We start from the raw sequence: 25,084 nt of genomic DNA, 5'->3' as shown, positions 1-25,084 counted from the left end.
CTCTATATTCTTATATCACTTACCCACTCATTTCCTACACTGTTCAATACAGTTCAATCTAGGGGACTCAAACATCATTGAACTATAGATACAGAAAGTTAACATGCAGATATAACAAGCAATGAGGAAAGCATATGGTATGTTTGCCTTAATTTCAAAAGGGTTCAACTATAAATGGTATCAAAGTCTTACTGCAAATGTACATGATTTTGCTGCACCTGGAGTGCTGTATATGATTCTGGTCTAAGAAAGGATATAATTATAAGAGGTCTACAAATGTTCAGACCTATTCCTGGGATGAGAGGATTGTCCTGTGCGCAGCCATTGAGTAGACTGGCCTATATTCCCTAAAGTTCAGCAGAATTAGAAGTGCTCACACAAAATTCTTGAAGAGCTTGAAAGCTGATTTTGGAAAGATGCTTATCCAGGGAAGGGAATTCTAGAAGAAGAGGTTGGCCATTTAGGATTGAGATGAGAGCAAATTTTATTTTAGTCCAAGATTTCAGAACCTTTGGAATTCTCTATAGCAAAAGTTATAGATGCTTGGTCGCTGAACATATTCAAGTTAGAGATCAACTGTGAATAGCTGAGGCCTCAGCACCTGTGGGACACCAGTTTAGCTTGAGCGTTAGAGTAAAGGCTCATTATCCTTCTCTTCTCTTCTGTTGTACAGTGTATTTCTTACCCAATTCAGTTCCATGAACTTCAAATTTAACTAACAATTTCTTATGGGGGTTTCTATTAAATACCTTCTAGAAGTCAACAAAGTAACATTCATAGAGTCATGACCAAACTGCAAAGAGTGCGCCCCACTGTTCCGCAAGCTGTCATATTAAACCCCAATCAGACCACGGTGATCAATAAGCTCCATTGACTGCTATTCAAGACAAAAGCATTTCACACCAAGTTTTGTCATTAATAGATAATAATACCATATATTGTAACACACAACTTTAACAAATGCCTGAGAAGAGAAAGGATTCCTAATCTTGTACAATATAACAACATGCCCTTTCAAAAACCTCACACACACACACACACACACACACACACACACAGTCTAGCAAAGCTGGAGCTGATGGAAATCAAGGGGAGAACTCTCCACTACTTGGAGTCATTCCAGGCTCACAGGAAAATGGTTGTCGTTTTTGAGAGGTTGGTCATCTCAGCTCCGGGACATCTTTGCAAGAGTTCCTCAGGGTAGTGTCCTAGGCCCAACTATCTTCTGCTTCATCACTGAACTTCCCTCCATCATAAGGTCAGAAGTGGAGATGTTCACTGATGATTGCCAATGTTCAGCACCATTTGCAACTCCTCATATACTGAAGCAGTCCATGTTCAAATGCAACTAGATCTGGACAATATCCAGGCTTGGGACAACAAGCAGCAAAAAAACATTCATGTCAGACAAAAAGCAGGCAATGACTATTTCCAACTTGACATTCAATGGAATTACCATAACTGAATGTACCACTATCAACATCCTGGGGCTACCACTGACCAGAAACTGAACTGGATTGGCCAACCAACAAACACCAAACTACACTAATCCCATTTATCTGCACTTTGTCCATAGCCGAAAATGACGGGGCATACTAAGTGCTCATTCAGATGCTCACGTTTGTGTACTGTCTACAAGGGAAAGAACTTTCATTTTTCAAAACTTTAATTTTATTGTGGCAGTATACTAAAAGATAGGCTTCGCCTCTTGCTCCCCACCGAAGATATTTGTCTCCCAAACACTTCAGGCTCTTCACATACCAACCTCTTCATTCTATGAACTAAAAAGTAGCCTGCTTCATTACAATCACATCTAGAAAGTGGATATTTTATGGCATAAATCTCTCAAACAGTAGCGAAACTGAAGTGGATGGTGTGATACATGATCAAACACAGTCTGAAAGTAGGCACTAATTCTTTAGCAACAAAAACAGAAGTTGCTGTAAAAGTTCAGCAGGTCTGGCAGCATCTTTGAAGAAAAAAATCAGAGTTAACTTTTTGGGTCTGCTGACTCTTCTTCAGAATTCTTTAGCAATGTGGTTGAGGACAAGGTTCAGCTTGACCAGGTTAGGAATTCCCGCCCGACTCTATTCCCTATTTCCATACCCATTCTCCTTTCTCCAAACATATTGGGCTGTTTAACTGTAGCAACAAATCCCAAATCCAATAGCTTTCAACATAGAACATGCTCATTTAATCCTACTGAACATTCAAATTTTGATAAAACATATCCTCATATTCACCGTGGACAACGTCATAACAGTTTGGCTGGGTACTAAATCCCGCAAGCAGTTACCACGGCAATTCTGCTTTCAAATACAATGTTAATCTGCAACAATGAAATTGAGTAAGAGTGTTACATTAAATGCACAGTGTTTTATTTTGGTCATTCAAAGGACCATAGCATCCCCACAGTGTGGAAGCAGACCAATCAGCCCATCAAGTCCACACCGACCCTCCAAAGAGCATTCCACCCAGACCCACCTGCTACCCCATCCCTGCACTTCCCAACCTAGACACTATGGGCAATTTAGCACAGCCAATACACGTGACCTGCACATCTTTGGCCTCTGGGAGGAAACCGGAGCATCTGGACGAAAACCACACAGACACAGGGAGAATGTGCAAACTCCACACAGACAGTCGCCCGTGGCTGGAATCAAACCCGGGTCCCTGGCACTGTGAGGCTGCAGTGCTAACCACTGAGCCACTGCACCACCCAACTTTGGCTGATCAGTAGATGCTGTCAGAATGACATTTCTGTGTACTGCTACATCAGCAGATCAGTTTTGCACCATTACTGATGTAGCAAAACTTGCAAATGAACCATCACGTGCTAAGTCAATTCCTGGCCTAACTCCTATTGGAGTTGCCCCTTCATTCTTTGGGTAAGAATTCTTGATTCTTTAAGACTACTGTAGAATCAAGAATTCTAGGCTGCAGTAGATGGCAGCAGGTACTTTCAGCCAAAGCGCTATTTTCAGGAAGGAACCAGGAGAAGTTACCTCACAGGATGGGAGAGAAGGGAGCCAGGTGGAGAAAGGAAAATGTTTCAGCTACTGCACAACAGATTAAAACTGGGTTACTGGAGAACTGAGTTGTTTGACAAAGTTTCAAGCAGAATTCAGATATTAGACATTTTCTGTAGCACAGCAGAAACTTAGTTAAATTTCTTTATGAAGTATTTTCATTTTGCAAATAGACATACCATCCCTGACCTCAAGTTGTCAAGCTGCTATTTATCTCTCTTCAGGGCTACAATAGTGAAGTACGCAGTCAGTCATTCCTAAGAAATGGAATTGATGCCTGATCTGTCAGGTTTTGAGCTTGAAATTCATGGAGCATCTGGGGTATATTAGCAGATCTATGGTCAGGAGTTTGAAAGCTTGTCCGGCGTCCTTTCAGACCAGAACACACACAGTCCTGTGTGCATTTGAGCTGCTTCTGAGAGTGCAGCGCAAGCTGCAGAGCAAAGGAATATCAGGATCGTGAAGTTTTGACCTGATTGAATCCCAGTAACTATGTAATAGATAGTGATCAATCAGAAAAGTACATGCAACCAAAGCCTCAGGAAACAGATCTGCAGGAGGTGCAAAAATGTATATGCAAAAGATAAACAATATTTGCACATAATATGAAGAGATTATTTCCACTGAGCTGCTTCTATTGTCACTCAGGAGCGTGACCATTCTCTCTCATGCTGCTGCTGTCATAACTCATACTTACTTTAATACTTGTGCTGCAGTGTTTGGACCATACCACTGACCAATCGACTTTCCTTCTCCAACTCCCATTTGAGCTGCTCCAAGGCAAAGGAGACACAATTACTGTTGTCATTGTTAATGGCTTCAAGAAGTAAATTCCCAATCTACACCTTATTACCAATAACCAACCTGTTACCCCACTAATACAGACATCAGTGGATTGCACCAAATAGGAGGCCTGGGTTCAAGTCCCACCTGCTCCAGAGGTGTGTAGCATCTCTGAACAGGATGAGTACAAAAAATAAGTTAAATTAAAAAAGAAATTAAGCTCTGTGTCACAATGGGCCCCTACTCTGCTGATGCCATCTAGAGCAAGACTGGTTTGGTTGATAGAGTTGGATTCACCAGTGCTGATATTTTAAAAATGTTTACAGAAGAGTTGTTTATAAGATATTAAATTATTCAAACTTCTAAATATTCGTCAAACTAAATGACAAGTGCCATAGTTAAGTGACCTGATAAAAACTCAGAACTCTTCTATTGATGAAGCCCTTTTGCCTGCTTCCATGTTGCTAGATTGAGACTGTGGATCAGACAGACTTCTGTTTGGGGGAGTATTGTGATGTAGGACAAAACCTTTCTGTAACCAACGTCCATTTGTGATCAAGGTTCATGACATGTAATTGTTATCAGGGAAATTGAGGTCTAAAGTGGAACAAGAGTGGATTTTAGTTTTCAGTTTTAAGGTTTGACTTTTTAAAAAAAAATTAGATCAGAAAATCCTTTTGAACAGTGATTAAAAATGTTTCCAAGACACCATGTGACTTCTCATGGGCAACTAGGTACGGGCAAGAAATGCTGGCCAGCCGGTGACACCCACATCCGACAAATGAATTAAAAAGAAATTCAGACACCACCAATATGGTGTGGAGAGAAGAGGACCTTAACTGCAGAGGATTTTTTTTTAAAAAAAATCAGCAGTTGAAGCAATCAGAGCTAATAAGAAAGCCAGGAGCAGGAGGCTATGGAAGCAGAGAGAAAATGTTCCCGAGGTTGTTGAAGTTAAGAAATCTATATTAGCTAGTAGGTGACCTGAGTTGGCAGGTTGTTTAAAGGCCTCAGGATAAAACGTTAACTGAAGAAAGTACTGAGAGAATTCAAAAATTATTGAAAAAGAAACAGATTTCAGCCATGCCAGATAAACAAGGAGCTTTAGTGTAGAGCTAGTGTAGACCCTGCATTGAGGTTTAGATATCTGTAACGTTGCTGTTGGGGTAAAAGGGTTGAATTTTTCTTTCTGACATTTGTCATAAAACGGTTTCAAATAATTCTTGTGTAGTATATAATAACTCGTGTTTTCTGTGTGTAATAAGCTTATGTCCTTTTGTTAAAGTACATTGGCAGTCTCTTGTGACTATGTTCAGAGACTGAGCTCCGCAGCAAACTAAAAGAGGAAGAAAACCTATTGTCTGTCAAGCTAGAACTCATTCTGGAATCTAACTTACCTGGTGTTACTATCAGCTGGGATCACAACGCATGCATCACACAAGCTATTTTAGTGAAACGTAAGAGATCAAACTCTTCTCTTACAAGTGCAGTACTAAACCCATCAGTGCCATACACTAGATTTGGTACATATCCCTTTCAAAAGTTGTAATTAACTCTGTACAAATAAAGCCAACTTTTTAATCTATCCAGCTAACCTTCATTGGCTTCTAGAATTCTAGACATCTATCCAATGCATGTTAAGCTCCAATATTTCTGTAGGATGACACTTAGTAAGCATTTTTCTCACACGGTTTAAATTAGAGTGCCCAGTGTTATATTTTCACAGACACAATACATCCTCATACCAAATTTATCACATTAATTCTCAGGTTTGGCAGGATTCTATTTCATAGATTGATTATCTCTAACACCAAACTTGTCTGTGACCATTCTTAAGCAGGCCCGGTCACAGGCAACGCTAACTTTTGCTTACAGCTCATGGGCAGAATAAGCAGAACACAGTCATGCTGGTCAAATAAAGACATTGTTACTGGGAAGGTATGCGCTAAAATGGGATCAAGTGTGCACATGATGTGTGCAATAAGGGCAGTAAGCACAACTTTACGTAGACTTATATTGCATAGTCATTCGGCTAAATTGACCCATGCTAACATTTACACATCACGGGCCCTCTGACAATAAAAAGTTCTTCCCACCCTACCCTGTATCTTTTTATTCCATTCTCAATCAGTTCTACATCAAGCCTCCCCCTAAATATAGCACTGATATCTGCTTTAACCTCTTATTGCGGCAGGTAGCTCCACAAACGACCACTCTCCATGCAAAAGAATTCCTCCTAAGTTCTTTATTCTGCATTAATGCACTTTGTATCAGACTCCACCATAAGTCAGCCCGCTCCACTCCCACTGCCATTCTGTCCCAGTTTGATAAGTTTAGCAGGGCAGCTTGCTTCCCTCCCCGACCTGACAGTGGAGACTGCCCTCTATGTCAGTGAGGGCAGTAGCACTGAGGAAACGTGGTCAGAGGGGACAGCAAGGATTGGTGCATCCATCCTACCTTGATAACGCAAACAGAATTGGGATCTAAAATATATCAAAAAATGTAGATATATATTTTAAAAAAACCCTTCTCAAATCATGCAAATGGAATTGGAACTAGAATATTGTCTGATATGATGAAACACACATTCAGTCCCCACTTTTAGACGCACTCACCTTTAGTGCAGTGACATTCAGATTAGCAAAAAAAAAATTGATTACAAAAACTATATGCAGTAATGTCAATTTCAATATTGCTGGTTATAACAACAAGAGCTCCTTGTACTTCAGGTAGAAATAACTGTCTTTACTCATCTGACAGGCTATGACGTCTTTATGTGCTGGACAGAATTCAATACCGTTTCTATTGGCTATCAACATTTCCAAACACATTTACTTAGGGCTGCAAACGTAGTTGGCTCATCACGTTTGTATGTGCCTGATATAAATAATGGGCCGTGTACAAAGAAAGATATTTTAAAGTGCTTAATTTAGGTTGAATAACAAAAATTAGACATGATAGAAGGTTTAAAATTACGAAAGGGTGAGGTGAGATATATAGTAGATTTTTCAAATAGTTGGTACATCAACCAGAATGGCTTCAGATCCAAAATTAGATGCAAGAGACAGGAAAAAAATAGAACAAAGTAATGGGATTGTGGAATTCACTATGAGGGTTAATCATTAAGGAAAAAAAATTGTTAACATTCCAGATTAGTTTGGATGAGCAAAAGGCATGAATGGATAGGAGATGAGGGTAAGTAATGACAAGTTGGGCCAACAACCCGTTTTGTTATGTTCATGTATAGCTCAGCCTTGGCAGATAGCTTACCTATCTGATGAATGGAGTAGTAGCTGTCCTTTTTGTCAAGAAAAGCATTCAATATATTGTAATATTCATCCCTTTGCTGTTTCCCGTTTACCCATCTCCAGTCTGCAAAGAAGAAAGAGGAAACTGAGTGAAAATAAGAAAACACAAGTGATACTGAGAGTTACATGAAAGGGCTTCTGAACAAGCAGGCAGACTGTGGCCTGTTGAAAATCAGTTTTGTTTCGTTGGGGGTGGAGGGGCTGACAGGGTTGGAGAATGAGGGGGAGAAGAGAAATCCAGAAAGCAGTCCCTCACATGCTCAAAACATCAAACCAACACAACATGGGATTTTTGGGCCCCAGGTGAAACATTCCATCCCATTCACCCAGTCAGTGGCTTGACAGAGACATAGACCTAATGGAACAATTTGTGTCACACCATACATAACCCCTAGCCTCCACACCCACAACTACACATCCTGAACACAGCCAGAGACCAACTCACTAGGGATCAGTTCTTAGAGCTCACCTCGACCCAAATGTCTGCATATGAGAGCCTGGGCAAAGATCATTTGTCCACATCGTAACATGCAGCCCCAGCCATTATCAGAGGTGGGTCCTGTGCCTCCTATCCAAAACAAAAGAATTCAGCATATTTATGTGTATTTAATATACAATGAACATGCCATATTACACGTTTCTTCTGCAAAATACTTTGTAAACAATGTTAGCATGTAGAATCACCTGAGAATTAATCACACCACAAAATTAGATTGGCAGGCGGATGGGATCCTGAACAGCAAGGAGGCAAGTGCGAGGCTGGAAAGAGATACAGTAATCATAAATAGCAAGTTGAAGAGACAGGTCAGGTTGGAACACAACAGAGAACGAGGAATGCCTATTGGATTAAATTGCATCTATTTCAATGCAAGAGGGTTGACAGGTAAGGCCGATGAACTCAGGGCATGGGTACGTGGGACTGGGATATTATGCCATTACAAAAACATGTCTAAGTGGGGTACAGGACTGGCAGCTTAATGTGTCAGGGTACAGGTGCTTTAGGGGGGACAGAGGTGGAGGAAAGAGGGGAGGGGGAGTTGCATTTTTGATTAAAGAAAGTATCACAGCAGTAGTCAGAGATGAAATAACTGAGGGATCATCCAGTGAAGCTTTGTGGGTGGAGCGAAGAAATAAGAAGGGGATGGTGACATTATTGGGGTTGTACTATAGGCCCCCAAATAGTCAATGGGAATTAAAGGAATTTGCAGGGAGACTGGGAAGACTTGCAGGAGCAATAGGGTTGTCATAGTGGGGGATTCTAAATTTCCTTAACATAGATTGGGACTGCCATAGTGTTAAGGGCTTAAATGGGGTGGAATTTGTTGGATGTGTTCAGAAAAGTTTCCTCAAGCAGTATGGAGAGGGTCCTACTGGGGAAAGGGCAAAACTCGACCTGCTCTTGGGAAATAGAGCAGGAGAGGTAACTGAGGTGACAGAGGGGGAGCACTTTGGGACCAGTGACCATAGTTGTGTTAATTTTAAAATAGTTATGGAGAGGGACTAAACTGGTCCACAGGTTCAAGTTCTAAACTGGGGCAAGGTGAATTTTGTTGGAAGTAGACAGGAGCTTGCAGGGGCTGACTGGAGTAGTTTGTTTGTAGGCAAAGGGACCTCTGGCAAATCGGAGGCCTTTAAAAGTGTGAAAGCTAGAGTTCAAGGTCTATATGTACCTGTGAGGGTGAAGGGCAAGGTTGGCAGGAGTATGAAACCCTGGATGATGAGGTATTGAGGCTCTGACCAGAAAAAAAGGAGGAATGGCTCAGGTACAGGCAGCTGGGACCAAGGGAATCCCTAGAGGTAGATAGGGGATGCTGGAGTTTACTGAAGAAGGAAATCAAGATGGCAAAAAGGGGGCATGAGATAGCTTTGGCTGAGAAGATTAGGGTGAATCAAGAGAGATTCTTTAAGTATAGTTATTCTTCTTCTATTAATAGAGAGAGAAGAGGACCCTTCAAGGACCAAAGTGGACATGTATGCGTGGAACTGCAGGAGATGGGCAAGGTCCTCAATGATATTTCTCCTCTGTGCTTACCGTGGAGAAAGACAAGACGACTTGGGAACTTGGGGAAGTTAGTGGCGATATCTTGGGGATAGTCCCAAAGAGGAGAGGAAGTTGGAAATATTAGAATGTATGAAGGTGGATAAATCTCCTGCTCCTGATCAGATATATCCAAGAACCTGCAAGAGGCTAGAGAAGAAATTGCAGGGGCCATGGCTCATATATTTGCATCATCGTTAGCCACGAGTGAGGTTGTGGAAGACTGGAGGGTAGTGAATGTTGTGCCGTTATTCAAGGAGGGCTGCAAAGAAAAACCTGGGAACTATAAGCCAGTGAGCCTAACATCTGTGGTAGTTAAGTTACTTGAGAAGATTCTGAGGGATAAGATATACATGCATTTAGAAAGACAGGGTTCCATTAGGAGTAGTCAGCATGGCTTCGTGCGTGGGAGATCATGCCTCACAATTTTGTTAGAGTTCTTTGATGAAGTGATCAGGAAGGTTGATGAGGGCAGGGCAGTAGGCGTAGTCTATTTGGAGTTCAGTATGGCCTTTGATAAGGTTCCAAATGGTAGGCTGCTCTGGAAGGTTAGATCACATAGGATCCAGGGAGAGTTGGCAAATGAGATAACAATTGGCTTGATGGTAGGAAGCAGAGTAATAGTGGAAGGAAGTTTGTCGGACTGGATGCCTACGACTAGTGGTGTGCCTCAGGGGTCGGTACTGGGCCCATTGCTGTTTGTTATCTATATCAATGATTTGGATGAGAATGTACAAGGCATGATTAGTAAGCTTGCGGGTGACACTGAAGTAAGTGGTATCGTGGGCAGTGAGGAAAGTTATCAGAAATTGCAGCAGGATCTTGATCAGCTGGAGAAGTGGATAAAGAAATGGCAAATGGAGTTTAATATAGATAAATGGGTGGTGTTGCATTTTGGAAAGTCAAATCAAGGTAGGAGTTTCATGGTAAATGGTAAAGCCTTAAGGAGTGTAGTGAAACAGAGGGACCTTGGAATTCAGCTGCATGGTTCTCTGAAGGTGGAGTCCCAGGTAGACAGGGCAGTGAAGAAGGCTTTTGACACACCAGCCTTCAGCAGTCAGGGCATAGACTATAGAAGTTGGGAAATTATGTGCAGTTGTGCAGGACGTTGGGGTGAGGCCGCACTTGGAGTATTGTGTTCAGTTTTGGTCACCTTGATATAGGAAGGATGTATTAAAATGGAAAGAGTGCAGAAGAAATTTACACAGACGTTGCCAGGACTCAAAGACTGAGGCTGGATAAGCTAGGACTTTTTTTTCTTTAGAGTGTAGGAGACTGAGGGGGGATCTGATAGAAGTGCATAAGATCATCAGGGGCATGGATAGGGTGAATGCACCCAGTCTTTTTTCCAGGGTTGGGGAATCAAGAACCAGAGGGATCAGTTTAAGCTAAGAGAGGAAAGAATAAATAGGAACCTGAGGGGCAACTTTTTTTTTTTTTTTTTACACAGAGGGAGGCATATAGAATGAGCTGCCAGTGGAAGTGGTTGAGGCTGGTACATTAACAACATTTAAAAGGCATTTGGACAAATACATAGGTAGGAAAGATTTAGAAGGATATTGGCCAAGTGCAGGGAAATGGGATTCACATGGATAGACATTTTGGTCACCACGGACCAGTTTGGGACAAAGGGTCTGTCTCCGTGCTGTAGGACTCTATGATCACTGTGTCCCATGTCAGTGTTTCTGACTTGTCGCCTAATGCTATCTGGACACACTCAAAGATTTTGTCTTATTTTAAGAAACATTAAGCTACTTCATGTCATTCCTCCAAAATGAAACCAAGCATTCGGAAAACATCTATAACCCTCACTCTGATGAAGTGTCACTCAAGTCAAAATGTTAATTCTGTTTTCCCTTCCACAGTTGCTGCAAGACCTGCTGAGTTTCTCCAATACTTTTTTGTTTTTAACTCTCACTCATTCTTTTGAAAGTATGTTTTTCAGCTCCTTATTTAGCATGCCCACGTTACACACCCTTTGGTTCTGAGATACAGAAGTGTCAAAACTGATTTTATGATGGTTCACCAATAAAAGGCAACAAAACTAGAACCTTACCCACTTCAAAATGATGTCTCTTAGCTCTTTCGACCAGTCATGGTTTCATCACCTGCTAAGAACACTTCTGACAAGGTTCGGAGAGCCTCTCAGCATTAACATAATATGGGAGGATAGTTTCCACCTCTTATGATAAATATGTCTCTTTAATGAGTTCTGAAAGGGTCTGTAACCTCATTCTAAATCGATCAACTTAGAGACAAAAACCAGTCGACTAATTTGGCATGTTCCCTAATTGCACATAATAGGAACGATGCCCCTTTATCCCAACCCTGAGAACAGAAACACATACTTCAGGATCTGATCTCTCTCCAAAGCACCTTAGGGCTGCAGGTGAAAAACAAATAACTTCTCTGCTTCACCTTCTAAATTAGACATGACTTCCTGAAACGCATTTAACAAAATGGTCAGACTGAATTTCTTTCGGCATCCAAGCCTAATGAGAAACTGGACCAATCCTCAATTCAAATTTTCTTCATCAGTGGTGCTGCCCTTGGAAATTGCGAGAGTAAATCCATAATGGCCGAGAGATACACATGACCTGACTTAGATTTAGGTAAGAGTCCACAGGATCCTTACTAAACGCTTCTTCAAACGCTTGTATTGGTATTAATGAAGCTGGCATGATTGAAGCTTGTAGCTTTCCAACTATGTGACATGAGAGAGTTGTGGTGCAAAGGTCAACCACATCCTTCTGCAGTTTTGGGCGATATCTAGCCTGAGCTTCCGAATAGCCAGATGATACAAGACTGGAATTTCATAAACAATTCTCAAAAGCCGATAGTCATATCATAGAGCATAACAACTCGATGGACTACTACTAGCTTTGGAGATGATCAACACTTGCTCAAAAAGTTCATCCTTATCTTTTCAGAACCTTTCAGCCTCTTTCAGGTCAAGCCATCTGACTCTAGCTCCTCAAAATCAGGACGTATGTTGCCCTCAAAAGGGAAGATTTGTTAAGCAATTTATCATGTTTAGACTTGGAGCTTTCAACAAGAACATCACCATTCCCATCTGAATCCTTGAAGGATCAAGCACCCTAACAATGCACAACAACCACCAAATCCACTCGTCCGATTTAGCCCAATTTTTTTTTGGGTGATACAGCACAGAAACAGGGCCTTCAGCCCACCATGTATATGCCAACCAACAAACACAAACTGCACTAATCCTATTTACTTGCAGTCAGTATGTAGCCTACTATGCCTGGCTTTGAGTGCTTGTCCAGGTGCTTCTTAACAAGTTCTTAACAACGAGTACCTGCCTCCACCACCCTTTCAGGCAGCGTGTTGCCAATTTTTTTACCACCCTGAGTGAAAAACATTTTCCTCAGATCTCCTCTAACCCACCTACTACTCACCTTAAACTTATGCCCTCTAGTCTTAGACACTTCTGCCATGGGAAAAAGATTCTCATGATCTACCCTATCTATGCCTTCCACAAATTTTGTATACCTCAATCGGACTCCCCCATCGGCCTCCTCTGCTCCAAGGAAAACAAACCCAGCCTATCCAATCTCTCCTCAGACTTTTCACTCCAGGCAACATCCTGGTGAATCTCCTCTGCACCTCTCTATTGCAATCAAGTCCTTCCAATAGTGGGGCAACCAGAACTGCACATGTTATTCCATCTGTGGCCGAACCAAAGTTGTAACAAGACTTCCTTGCTCCTATATGCTACGCCCCAGCTAACAAAAAAGCAAGCAGTCCATATGCCTCCATCACAAGCCTGACAACCTGTGCTTACACCTTCAGGGATCTACGAACTTGTACACAGAGGTCCCTTTTTCCCTCAGTACTGCCGAGGGAGCCACCATTTCTTGCGTATGTCCTTCCCTTACTAGACAGTACAAAATGCACCTTGCACTTATCAGAATTACATTCCATTGGTCATTGCTCTGCCCAATTTACCAGCTGATCAGTATCAGACTGTTGCCCGAGACCATCCTCCTCATCACCAATTTGTATCATCTGCCAACTTACTAAATAAACCTCCTACATTCACATCCAAAGTTGTTGTATGGGCCGGTTAGCTCAGATGGTTAGAGCGTGGTGCTAATAATGCCAAGGTCATGTGTTCAATCCCCAAACTGACCAAGTCTGCAGGTTTTTTAGCCACAAATTTAATGATTCAAGTTTTAGGGTGGCACGATGGCCCAGTGATTAGCACTGCTGCCTCACAGCACTAGGGACCCAGGTCAACAGTCTGTGCAGAGTTTGCACATTCTCCCCGTGTCTGCATGAGTTTCCTCCAGGTGCTCTGGTTTCCTCCCACACTCCGAAAGGTGTGCAAGGTCAGTGGATTGGCCGTGCTAAATTGCCCATAGTATCCAGGGATCTTTAGGTTAGGTGGGTTAGATATGGGAAAGGCAGGGTTAGAGGAATGGGTCTGGGTGGGATGCTCTTCGGAGGGGCGATGTGGACTTGTTGGGCCGAATGGTCCATTTCTACACTGTAGGGACTTTAAGTGTAACAAACAGCAAGGGTCCCTCTACCAATCCCGATAGTACACTACTGGTCACAAGTTTCCAATCACAAAACCAACCCACTATCATCACCCTTTGTAAGCCATTTTAGAAACAGTTTGCCAAACTTGCTTTGGATCTCATGGAAAGCTTGTCCAAAGGTAAAAGCCCATGTGGGACCTTGTCAAAGGCTGTACTGAAATCCACGTAAATCACATCAACTGCAATCTTCATCAATATACCTAGTCACATTTTCAAAAAAACTAAACTAAATTAATCAGACAGGATTTAGCTCCAACAAATGCGTGTTGACCATCTCTGATCACTCCTTGCCTTTCCAAGTGTTGATTAATCCTGTCCCCTCAGAACGTTTTCCAATAAATTCCCTACCACTGACATCAAACTAACTGGTCACTGGTAACTAACCTATCCCTACTTCCTTTTTAGAACAAAGAAACTACATTATCTATCTTCGGTCACCTGGCACTTCACCTGTGGCCGTGAAATAATCTGTGACCTCGCAACAATACAAGCCAGGAATATTCCAAGAAATTATTCTTGCAAAGCCTCAGTAGCTGGTTCTCTTAAAACCACTTGAAACATGAGTACTTTAGCCCCGACCGATGAAACAAGCCCTAACTTAGTCAGGGTCTCAGTGAAGATCAACAAACCAAAAGAAGCAAACTTATTGCATGATGCAATAAGAAAAGCCAGTGAACAAGATTTCATCCTTTTACAGCTGTTACTTCTGGGCAACATCTTCAACAGGCAAAGCAGATATTGTACCAACAATATTAGGACCAGTGACTAAGTAATGTTTTAAATCAACCACATACAAGGGAATGGAAGAATAACTGCCAACAATACCCTGAATTAATAGCACTGGAAACAGCAAGCTGCTGCAAGAAAAGTTCATGTCATCTACCAATATCTGTTATTGTGTCGCCCCTGTATCTCTGAAGAATTGATCTGTCTGTCTCACTCCCAAACAGAGAATTCTTATAGCTGTCTGTAAATTGATTCACTCTATACTGAACGTTCTTGTACTTGCTTGTCATGAACTTTATTTGCTAGGACATTATTTACTGGGTGAGGATGGTCATTGGCCATACAAATATAGGCTTGCTTTTACTCTTACACTCAATCTTCCATTTGCCTTTTTCCATGACCAAAACAGCCTGTCAGTCCTCTCAAACCAAACTTGTCCTCCAGACTAGCACTACATTAACCTGAGGAGTACTCCATCTTCACCTTTGCCAGCTTGCTATTCAGTATCAAGCTTTATATTTTGGGGAAACGAAGTGTAGACTTGGTGACCGCTTCGCAGAACATCTACGTTCTGCTCACAAAAAAGACGCTGAACTACCTGCTGCCTGCCACTTCAATGCACCACCCTGCTCTCTGGCCAACATCTGTGTCTCTGGCTTGCTACAGTGTTCCAGTGAAGCCCAACGCAAGATGGAGCAACAACACCTCACTTTCCGCTTGGGGAACCCTACAGCCCTCCGGACTCAATATTGAGTTCAATAATTTTAGGGCCTAAACTGTCCCATGTCCCAGCCCCCGACCCCACACACCAGGCCTTGTTACCACATAGCCTGCCATTACACACCCCCTGTTGTTAGTCACTAACAGTGCCCATTAACAACTATTCACCCTCCCAGCCTGATTGTTAGCAACTCCTCTGTCTGTCCAACTGTCTTTCTCTCTCTTTGGGCTCTATCCTATCGTTTACTCCCTACCCCACCCACCTCCCTATTTTCTGCACATAAACTGACATTTTCCCAGCCACCATCAGTTCTGAGGAAGGGTCACTGGACCCGAAACGTTGTTTTCTCCTCCACAGATGCTGCCAGACCTGCTGAGCTTTTCCAGATACTTTGTTTTTGTTCATTGTTTATATTTTGCCAACTTTTTATGCAAGTATTCACATTGGGAAAGAGTTACCAATATGTTTGCAAATCAATTCATAATTATCTGCAACTAGTGTGATTTCTTTCATTTTCTAACTTTACGTTCCTTCAACTATATGATCTCATTCTCAAAGAGGCACTGTTTTTGTATTCAATCTACACCACCTATCAACACCATTTCCTTCTTACGAACACATTTTACATGGGGATGGTGGTACTACTTTTTCAAATATCTGAAATAGTCTCTTTAGGCTCCTAGTGCCAACTCTCAGGCATTGAAAATATACTTTGTCATAGTCACATGCATCCTCTTTTGAAATAGACCAGCACGCCTTCATCAAAGTTTTCCCCACTCTGTAGGAGCATCCTCTCAGCATTTACACCATTGCTTAGGTAAATAAAGATGTGACAATATTCTCAAATAATACAAAGTACATTCTATTTCCTTCTCACTAAATTTTGGTAACAAGTGAATATTTTACCTTAAAGCAAAGAAGTTTGCTCTAAATCAACTTTACCTTTCATCATCAATGCCTGTTTATATAAAACCATAGGAAATAGGAGCTGGAGTAGGCCGTTCAGCCCCTCAAGCCTTATCTGCCATTCAGTAGGAACATGGCTATTCATCATTCCTCACATACACTTTCTTGCTCTTTCCCCGTAGCCCTAGATTACCCTACTAATCAAGAATCAATCATCTATCTCAGCCTTAAATGTACACAAGGACTCTGCTCCCACAGCTTTCTGAGGCAAGGAGAACCCACTGAAAAGAAATTCCACCTCATCTCAGTCTTAAACTGGCACCTCTTTATTCTAAGGCTATACTCCCTGGGCCTCGTCTCTCCCATGAGGGGAAAAGTTCCTCTCATTAAGGTCTTTAAGAATCCAATATGTCTCAATGAGATCACCTCCTATTCTTCTAAACTCCAGTGAGTAGATAAATATTTTGATAAATGATAAGTTCCAAAGAATCATAATCAGACTCAAAAATTTAACTGTTTCTCTCTTTACAGTTACTGCCAGACTTGCTGAGTTTCTCCAGCATTTTCTACTTTACATATTTTGAGTCACTTTCCAAATCCCTTTTCTTTTTCTAACTTCTCCCTTTCCAAATTACCTCTTTACTTCAAGCCTTCTCATTCCCTTTTTAGATTCAAGTCTTCTGCATTTTTCTTTTTTTAAAAATCCTCTTTCTATATTCATTCTGTCATAAACTGTCATTTTCCCTTTTTCTGATGTAATTCTGGAGAATTTTACATGAGCAGTTGCAGAAACATCCTTCGCATTCTCATTTTTCATGTAACAAACCCTAATTTAGATAGGGTATCAGTGAAGATCAACAAACCAAAAGAACTGAACTATTGCATGACGTAGTGAGAAAAGCCAGTGGACAAGATTTCACCTTTTTATAGCTGTTACTTTAATAGCCAAATTAGTATCAACATAAAACACAAGTTAACAGGAAAATCATGGTCAATACAAATTACACATTAAATAGCAGATGTAACAAAGACAGAACACATAGTATTGTCACGTAGCCCACACAACATATGTAGTTTGGCATGATTTGAGCCACACCATAAAGTCCTTCAAGACACGATGGGCTGAAAGGGCTATAACAGTTCTGTGACTGTGAAGTATACAGCCAGACCAATGCCATGGTCAGTTTTAAAGATTCTAAAAAACTTACTTCAGAAGTATGGCCTGGGTTTTGCAGTTGCAAATGACAGCAAAACCGTCACCAGTTGCTGTCATTACTCCTGAAACAGCAACCTCGGGAGCCATTATGTGCACAATTAGAAGTGATTTCGTTCTCTAAAATCAAGTTAACAGTGAAGGAATAATCAGTGCCTTTTACTTCCTGGTTTGCTTTCTGTGAGAATACTTCATTGAGATCGGTTATTTACACTTTTTGATAACATTGCTGTTGTTAAAGCTCTGGAAAGCCCTGACTTACTATTATATTCAAATTAACAATGGCAAAGGGGAAATTCACACTCGTGATAGTAGGCAGCTTTAGAACATAGAACATAGAACAATACAGCACAGTACAGGCCCTTCGGCCCACGATATTGTGCCAAACTTTTACCCTAAACCTAAGGTCTATCTAACCTCCACCCCTACCTTATACCATCATCCATATGCCTACCTAATAGCCGCTTAAATGCCCCTAATGAGGCCGACTCCACTACCCTCTCTGGCAATGCATTCCACGTCCCTACCACTCTCTGAGTAAAGAACTTACCTCTGATGTCTCCCCTATATCTACCTCCACTCACTTTAAAACTATGCCCCCTTGTAATAGCTACCTCCACCCTAGGAGGTGGGGTCAGCTTTCCTGTTCCTCCGATGCTGCCCTTTCTTAGAAGTAAGCAAATAAATATAATTTCTTCACCACTGACTGTGAGAACTCTCAATGTTTACATCTTAGAACAATGTTAGGCATTTGGATAAAACAAAGAACTACAGATGCTGGAAATCTGAAACAAAAACAGAAATTGTTGGGAGAAATTCAGGAGGTCTGGCAGCATTTGTAGGAAGAAAGCAGAGTTAACACTGAGTCCAGTGACCCTTCTTCAGAACTGGCGTGTGGAACTTACCTTAAGTAGTCCTTGTAGTAGCAAGTCGTATTGAAGATGGAGCTAGGTAAGTGCAAGAAAGTGACAAAAATAGAAAGATATGCTGATAGGGTAAGATGATGTAGATTGAGAAAAGGCTTGCGTAGGGCATAAACATAGGTTTTTGGGCCCAATGACTTATTTGTGAAATGCAGGAACACGAGTCAGCCATTCAACTCCTCAAGCCCGTTCTGTTATTCATCTAGATTACAGCTGAGAGGTACCTTAAATCCAGCTTCCCACTTTGAGTTCAGCAACCATTAAATCTCTTTCTAAATGTGACTCTAGTCTCAGGTTTGGCATTTCCAAACAACCTGCAGCCTCACTTTTAGCTTTGCAGGTTTAAAGTCCCAGATTTCCACAATGCTGTGTGGCAACTAAGTTTCTGAAATCACCCTGACTGGCCTGAATCCAATTTTTTAAGTCACGCTCCTTTCTTCAGAACTCTTCCAAATTTATCCTTCAGTGTTCTTTGCAACTTTGTTTCCATCTATACCATTCACTGTGTGCTAAGTAAGTTGGTGTTGGCAGCAAACCTAGATATTCAGTTCCCTATTCCTTCATAATGTTGAACTCTGTCTGCAACGAGGATTAACCAAGCACAAAGATAATCAGGTAATAAACACCTACCAATGGGAGAGAAATTCTTCCTGTATGTAAACCAGAGCCGTGAGGTGACATCTGCAAAGATCTCATCTTTATCTAGGAGGGGAGAAAAAAGATGAAAACACCATCACTCATTGGCCTATTTCAGGTTGCTAGAAGACTTGATTTAAAGAACAAAGAACTGATTTTTAAATAATCTAGACACAAACATACTTTCAAGATGAGTCAAATAAATTTAGAGCCAAATAACTGTTTCATTTATACCATTATCAATGCTTGGTCAGCAATAAGACAGCCAATTTACACAGTGGAAAGTCTCACAAACAGTAACAAGATAAACTGATGTGTTATATACTTGTAATGGCTTTGGAGAAATATCAGTCAGGCCACTGAAGAGGAGGAGCAATTTCTCCCGATCAGTAACTTGGGGTGGTTTAGCTTCAACATGTAGATAAGGCCTCAAATTAACATCTCAACACAAAGACAGTGCCTGAGACAATGCAAGCACCTCCTCAGCACTACATTTGTGTCAACATAGTTGATATGCTTAATTCTGCAATGATGTTCAGACAGATTTACATCATGACGAATCTAATTACTACCTAAAAGAGATACATAATCTTTTGATGTACAGTGATAACACAAACTTTAATTTTCTATTCTGCCCTTCAGAAGTTCTAAATGTACATTTCAAGTCAAATATGACTCTTCAGAACAATTTGGGACAGTAGTAAACTGGCATTGTGGAGATATATGTACTATTATTTATAGAATATGAGTTAAACTCCATAACATCATTACAGATAATCACCAAGTGACATTTCTAAACGAGAAACCTCATTTGGTAAATCAAATAAAGGTGGAATTGCAGTGATTTATTAAAAGCATAGCATATAGGAGGTGTTGAATGCCCATGTCATCCATTACAAGCATATCTATATTAAGTGTCAGCAGCTCAGAGAACTTTGGCTCTGGATTAATGAGCTGGCATTTGAGCTTTAGAAACTGATGCGCCAGGGAAGGGGAAAGCTGCCTGGACACTTTGTTCGGGGAAGCAGTCACATGTGTTAAGAGTTCGTTTTTGGTCAGGGATAGCAGAATGTCACTGAAAGACACATTTGGACCAGAGATAGCAATGGAAGAACCAATCTGTGCTTTCTTACGTGGGCGACAGCAGTGAGGATGAGCAACTTGATCTCAGCATTGGGATACAGGGGCATTCAAGGCAGGGAGTACAAATGAATGTAGTTTTAGCAGAAGACTGCATAATTAGCAAATTGCTACAGCTGTCTGCAGACAAGAGAGAGGCTGTGTTGCCTGCCAGGTGCCAGACCTATGGACATCTTCTCAAGTTCAGAGAAACTTTGAATGGAGGGGAAGGTCCTATTGCCATTGTTACGCCTCACTGGGGTAGTGTGTTAGAAATCAAGCCCTGCTATCCCAAGAGTTATCACAAAAGTTAAAGATTTTAAAATATACGTGGAATTCCGACCCAGGTTGACAGAAAACAGTGAACAAGTTTCCATACTTAACAAGAATGACTACTTATTACAATTAAAACGAATTCTAGCTACAGATGAACAATTACGAATTGTTGACATATATCTCTACTAGTTAAAACATGTACTCACTTATAGAACTCCCCCTAAATACAACAGACCAACAAATGTGTGCCATGGGTGGAGGGAAAGACTGGGATGGCATATAAATGATCCCTGTCCACAGGACTCCCTGAAATCATCCTTTTGGCTCCTTGATCTTCCTTCTCTGGGTACTTTCACTTGCTTGTAGGAGGCACAGGAAAGCTGGTTTATACTTGTAAAGTCTTTTACTTACTGGTCAAAACAAAAAGCACCACTTAATGTAATTGCTAAGGAGAAATAAACTGGCTTTCTTCAGGCTTGAAATGCTTTTTTTTTTACTGCAGAGACAAGGGACAGTTCCTGCCCATTAAAAGATACAATGGCTTCTCTCTCAAAACATTCACGCCCACAAGTTGTTCAGCTACCTGGAAGCCAGTCACATAACTATTGTCAGACAGGAAGGTTTTGTCATTGGATAACTGTTCAGACTTTCACAGACTAATCAGCTACTTATTGCCACTGAAACTCCATTTGAACACAACCCACTGGGTCCAGCTTGTTTGTAACTAGATTTCCTGCACTGCTTGAACAACAGGTGTGTAAACAGTACTTATAATGAGTGTTAGTTGCTTTTAAAAATGTGCACCAATCTCTGGCTTTTAAAACCGACCTTTCCGCATTTCAGTCCACAATCAAAAATGCAGAAAAAGAGAAAACACAGTCTTTACACTGTGGTCTACATTGTTACCCGCAAGAGGGGCAGAGCTGAGAAGAAGGTTATGTTAAGCGAGTGTGAGGAGCTAGGGGCAAATTAAGAAGCAGAATCCCAAAGGTTATAATATCTGGATACTCCAAGCCACAAGCAAATTGGCATAGGGTAAATAAGATCAGATAGTTGAATGTGTGGCTGAAGAATTGGTATAGGAGAAATGGGTTTCAATTGACAGACACTGTTATCAGTAGTGGAGAAAGATGGTGCTGTAGTTTTGGGACAGCATTTACCTGAGCTGCACAAGGACCAGTATCTTGAAAATCATAACATATAATGGAGGTTGTAGTAAAGAGTTTAAACTCATCAGTAGTGGGGAAAGGGGGTGTAGAAGGCAAGACTGCAGCATAGTGAAGCAGGTAATAAACACTCACAGCGTGACAGAGAGTATAGTTTAATAAGAACAGATTTCACATCCACTCTCAAAACTAGCAGTTCTCCAAACTGAGGTGGACATTGCATCATGTCAGTCTAATCTGAATTCTATATTAAGAACTTCAACTGGATGCACAAGATAGGCTTTGTTTAGTTAACAGTTCCAAGACTGAAAAGAACGGAGTGATAGAATATTGCTCCAAGAAGGCAGCACTTCCAAGATGTTTGCAAAGTGAAGCATTTGTAGTTGGATGAAAACAACTTGAGTGAAAATTACAAGGCAAGATATGCATTTGAAATGCTAGACTATACCTTAATCATCACACCAGCAGATAGGGGGAAATATTGGTAAAAATGATAGAATTAAAGGCTCTGCACACCATTCATAACAAGATGGACAAAAAGCACAAGTAATAAATGAAAATATGACAGTCCTTACAGTGATGTTGTTGCAAAGTGACTGTGCCTGAGACCTAAACATTCAAGGGTATCTGAATTTCAAAAAGGAGGTGGGTAGGTCTGTTATGAACAATGACATCAGAACAGTAGACAGTAATGATCTTGGTTTGGAAAATCCAAATCAGTTTGGGTGGAATAAGACACATGAAAGGAAGGAAGTCACCAGCGCGAGTAGTTTAAAGTAGGGCAGCGTGTATATCATGAAATCATGGGGCTTTATAATAATCTTGGGTAATTTTAATATAAATATAGATTGGCATGAATTGAAGTGTCAAAGGTAGCCTAAAGAATAGTTCATAGTGTTTTCAACAGAGTTTGTCAGAACAATATGTTCTAAAATCAACCAGGGAACAGGCCATTTAGATCTTGAAATGTGGAATGAAACAATTAATTAGTTACTTCCTCGTAAAGGATTCTGTATGGAGGAATGATCATGACATGATAGAATTTCAAATCCAGTTGGCCTACTTCTGCTCTTATTTGTTATAATCTTATAAAAATTGTCAATGATTAGGTGCATGTGTCACTTAAATTTCCTGGATACGTGCCAATCAATATTTGTAAAGAAGGTCATAATGTTTTAGTTGAAAACTGTTCAAAGTTGGATGAGATATCAATAACCAAAAAATTAATAATTTGCCTTACTTTTTACATTTTATCCTAATGTATATTTGGAACATTCCTGTTTCTTTGCTGGCTTTGTAACACACTTATCAAACCATTCTTGGAACATGGCATGCAATTCTAGTAACCTAACTTCAAAAAGCATGTGTGCATTGACAATAGGACACAGAACAGATGAGCAGTGAAAACATGATAAAATCTTCACTTTTGCAATGTAGAAACATGGTGCTCGTGGAAAATCTTGCCTAAATGCACAAATAAGTAGTGGTGTAAAGAATGAGGAGTGTCAGAACAGTTTTCTGAATGGGCAGACACATGATGAACACAGAAGCATGAAGTGATACTTTTTGGTGAGAACAACAGAGCGAGGTGTTTGAACAAATGGTTGAACTTTAAAGGTTTGCAGGAGGAGATGGAGCTGGGGGTATTTACACACATATCTTTGAAGGAGACAGGATAAGTTGAGAAAAACATTTCGGAACCTTAGCTGTATTAATAGCGTTGTGGAGTACAAAAGCAAGAAAATGATGATAAAGACCGAAAGAACTGCGGATGCTGTAAATCATGAACAAAAACAAAAGTTGCTGGAGAAGTTCAGCAGGTCTGGCAGCATCTGTGAAGGAAAAAACAGCGTTAACATTTTGGATCCAGTGACCCTTTCTCAGAACCGTTGTTGTTGTTGAAAATGATGGTAAACCTGTCTGAAAGATTGTCCAGCCTGTAGCTGGAGTATTATATTCAATTCTGAGCACCACATGTTAAGAAGGATGTGGAGAAGGTACTGGAGGGATTTATTAGAATGGTACCCAGAATGAGGAGCGTCAGTTATGTAGGGTGACCAGAGACGTCGTGGTTGTTCCTTTTGGGGCTGAGAAGGTTAAAGAGGAGATTTGATAAATGTTCAAAATCATTACGTAATTTCATAGAACAGACAGAAACTGTTACCAGTCACAGAAAGGTCAGTAACCAGAGAACACAGATTCAACATGAGTGGCAAAATAATAAAAGATGAAATTAAGAAATATATTGTTTTTACATGGCATGTTTATACGATACAGAACGTACTGCTGGAAAAGAGTAATGAAAGCACATTCGATGGAACTGGATAAATATTTAAATGGGAGGTTAAAAAAGCAGGGCTATAGAGAAAAAACAGGAGAGTGGATCTAGTTGGATGGCTCAACCAAAAAGCGAGGACAGTCATAATGGACTTAATAGCTTCCCTCAGGGTAGAGCCAAACACTTTCTTCAAAATAAGCTCACATGGATCAGAGGATATAAATGGAAGTAAGCGAAAAGTACATATCAAAAACAAAAGAGCTGTCAGAACAAGATCTTTCATTCAAAAGGTTGAAAATATTTGAATAACATTGACCAGGTCAGACTAGAAGATAGTCTTTCTAAATGAACTTGCTCTGAATTAAGAAACTTGAAGGATATCTCAAATGACCAAATGGCCTTTTCGGATTCAACTTGGTTTATAAAAAAATGAAACCACAACACAGTTACTATTAAGTACTGATCATACTAATTTATATGACTTTCAAGAGAGAAATTGAGTTTCATTCTCACTGGATGTTGTGATGTTATCCCACCACAATTATGTAAAGATACTGTAACTTCTTGTTATTCTGGTTCAGTTTCTTTTCCAACTGCCCAACAATAGGTATGTGCTGCAAAGTTAGCCCAGCAACAGCCAGCCTCTGCTCTAGTCTAATACCAGAAACAGTCTACCTCCCAGCAACTACCATCATCACAACCCCCTGCCAAACCAGTCTCCCTGTGAACACTGTGTCCCAGTACCTGTGAGTGCACTGTATTTTGTTCCTAAAATCCAAACTGGCTCTGTTGTTTCTGGAAAATCTTCAAAATCGCCAAACCTCAAGGTGTCGTACGTTAGAGTAGCTGGGAAGAAATAAGAAAACGAGTTACAAACTATGAGAGAATTCTGAAGATGAACAGTTTCAGAACTTCCAATCCTCTTTATTCCATCTCAGCTGTCACCCATTCTTTTGTAAACACATTAACACAGATGAGGTGGCATTGCCAATGAGGACAGTTTGCTAGCTTCTGATGTTGTACCTCATTTTATATATGTAACAAACTAACTGATGGTTTCATGATTTTTTTTTCAGTCACACCTTTAGATGTCAAAATATCTAAATTAGGTGACCTTCACAACAGCACTTCAATAATTGCACATCTGATGTATTGAGGTTTGCAGCCCTAGTACTGCATTTAGATTCATCCTAAATTTCCTATTGGCTCATACTGCAGAAGTCCCTTCATCCACTACTCTTATCCAGCCTTTGGTCCCAACTTGCTCAAGCAAGTTTTTGAGCATTTGGGGGGGAAGAGGAGGTAGGGAACATGAGGTGTCAAAGACAGAAGTGGGGGAGAGGGTTAGGCAAGATGAGAGAAATACAATAAAGTGGAATGCATAGGGATGGCAGAAA

At 40.8% G+C, this 25,084-nt stretch overlaps 1 protein-coding gene across 4 annotated transcripts in view; it reads right to left on the bottom strand.

Annotated features, from left to right (window-relative positions):
- The window catches only part of atg4b (autophagy related 4B, cysteine peptidase), a 40,429-nt gene extending 15,893 nt beyond the window's left edge, over window positions 1-24,536 (bottom strand). Inside the window, exons 1-7 of one of the 4 annotated variants that reach the window (XM_048604230.1) lie at window positions 24,432-24,536; window positions 20,450-20,653; window positions 18,843-18,914; window positions 7,805-7,879; window positions 7,590-7,688; window positions 7,083-7,184; window positions 3,727-3,799 (exon numbers count right to left, since the gene is read on the bottom strand). In XM_048604230.1, the coding sequence (XP_048460187.1) occupies window positions 3,727-3,799; window positions 7,083-7,184; window positions 7,590-7,650 (236 nt within the window). In that variant the 5' untranslated portion in view covers window positions 7,651-7,688; window positions 7,805-7,879; window positions 18,843-18,914; window positions 20,450-20,653; window positions 24,432-24,536. The remainder of the gene's footprint in view (window positions 1-3,726; window positions 3,800-7,082; window positions 7,185-7,589; window positions 7,689-7,804; window positions 7,880-18,842; window positions 18,915-20,449; window positions 20,654-24,431) is intronic. The other 3 variants (XM_048604229.1, XM_048604231.1, XM_048604233.1) reach the window with 3 other exon arrangements.
- Window positions 24,537-25,084: the final 548 nt, after the last annotated feature.

This window comes from Rhincodon typus, chromosome 13, assembly GCF_021869965.1.
Source record: "Rhincodon typus isolate 14 chromosome 13, sRhiTyp1.1, whole genome shotgun sequence".
Taxonomy (NCBI): Eukaryota; Metazoa; Chordata; class Chondrichthyes; order Orectolobiformes; family Rhincodontidae; genus Rhincodon; species Rhincodon typus.
The sequence above is the reverse complement of the archived record's forward strand: the minus strand, read 5'-3'. Positions and strand labels throughout refer to the sequence as shown.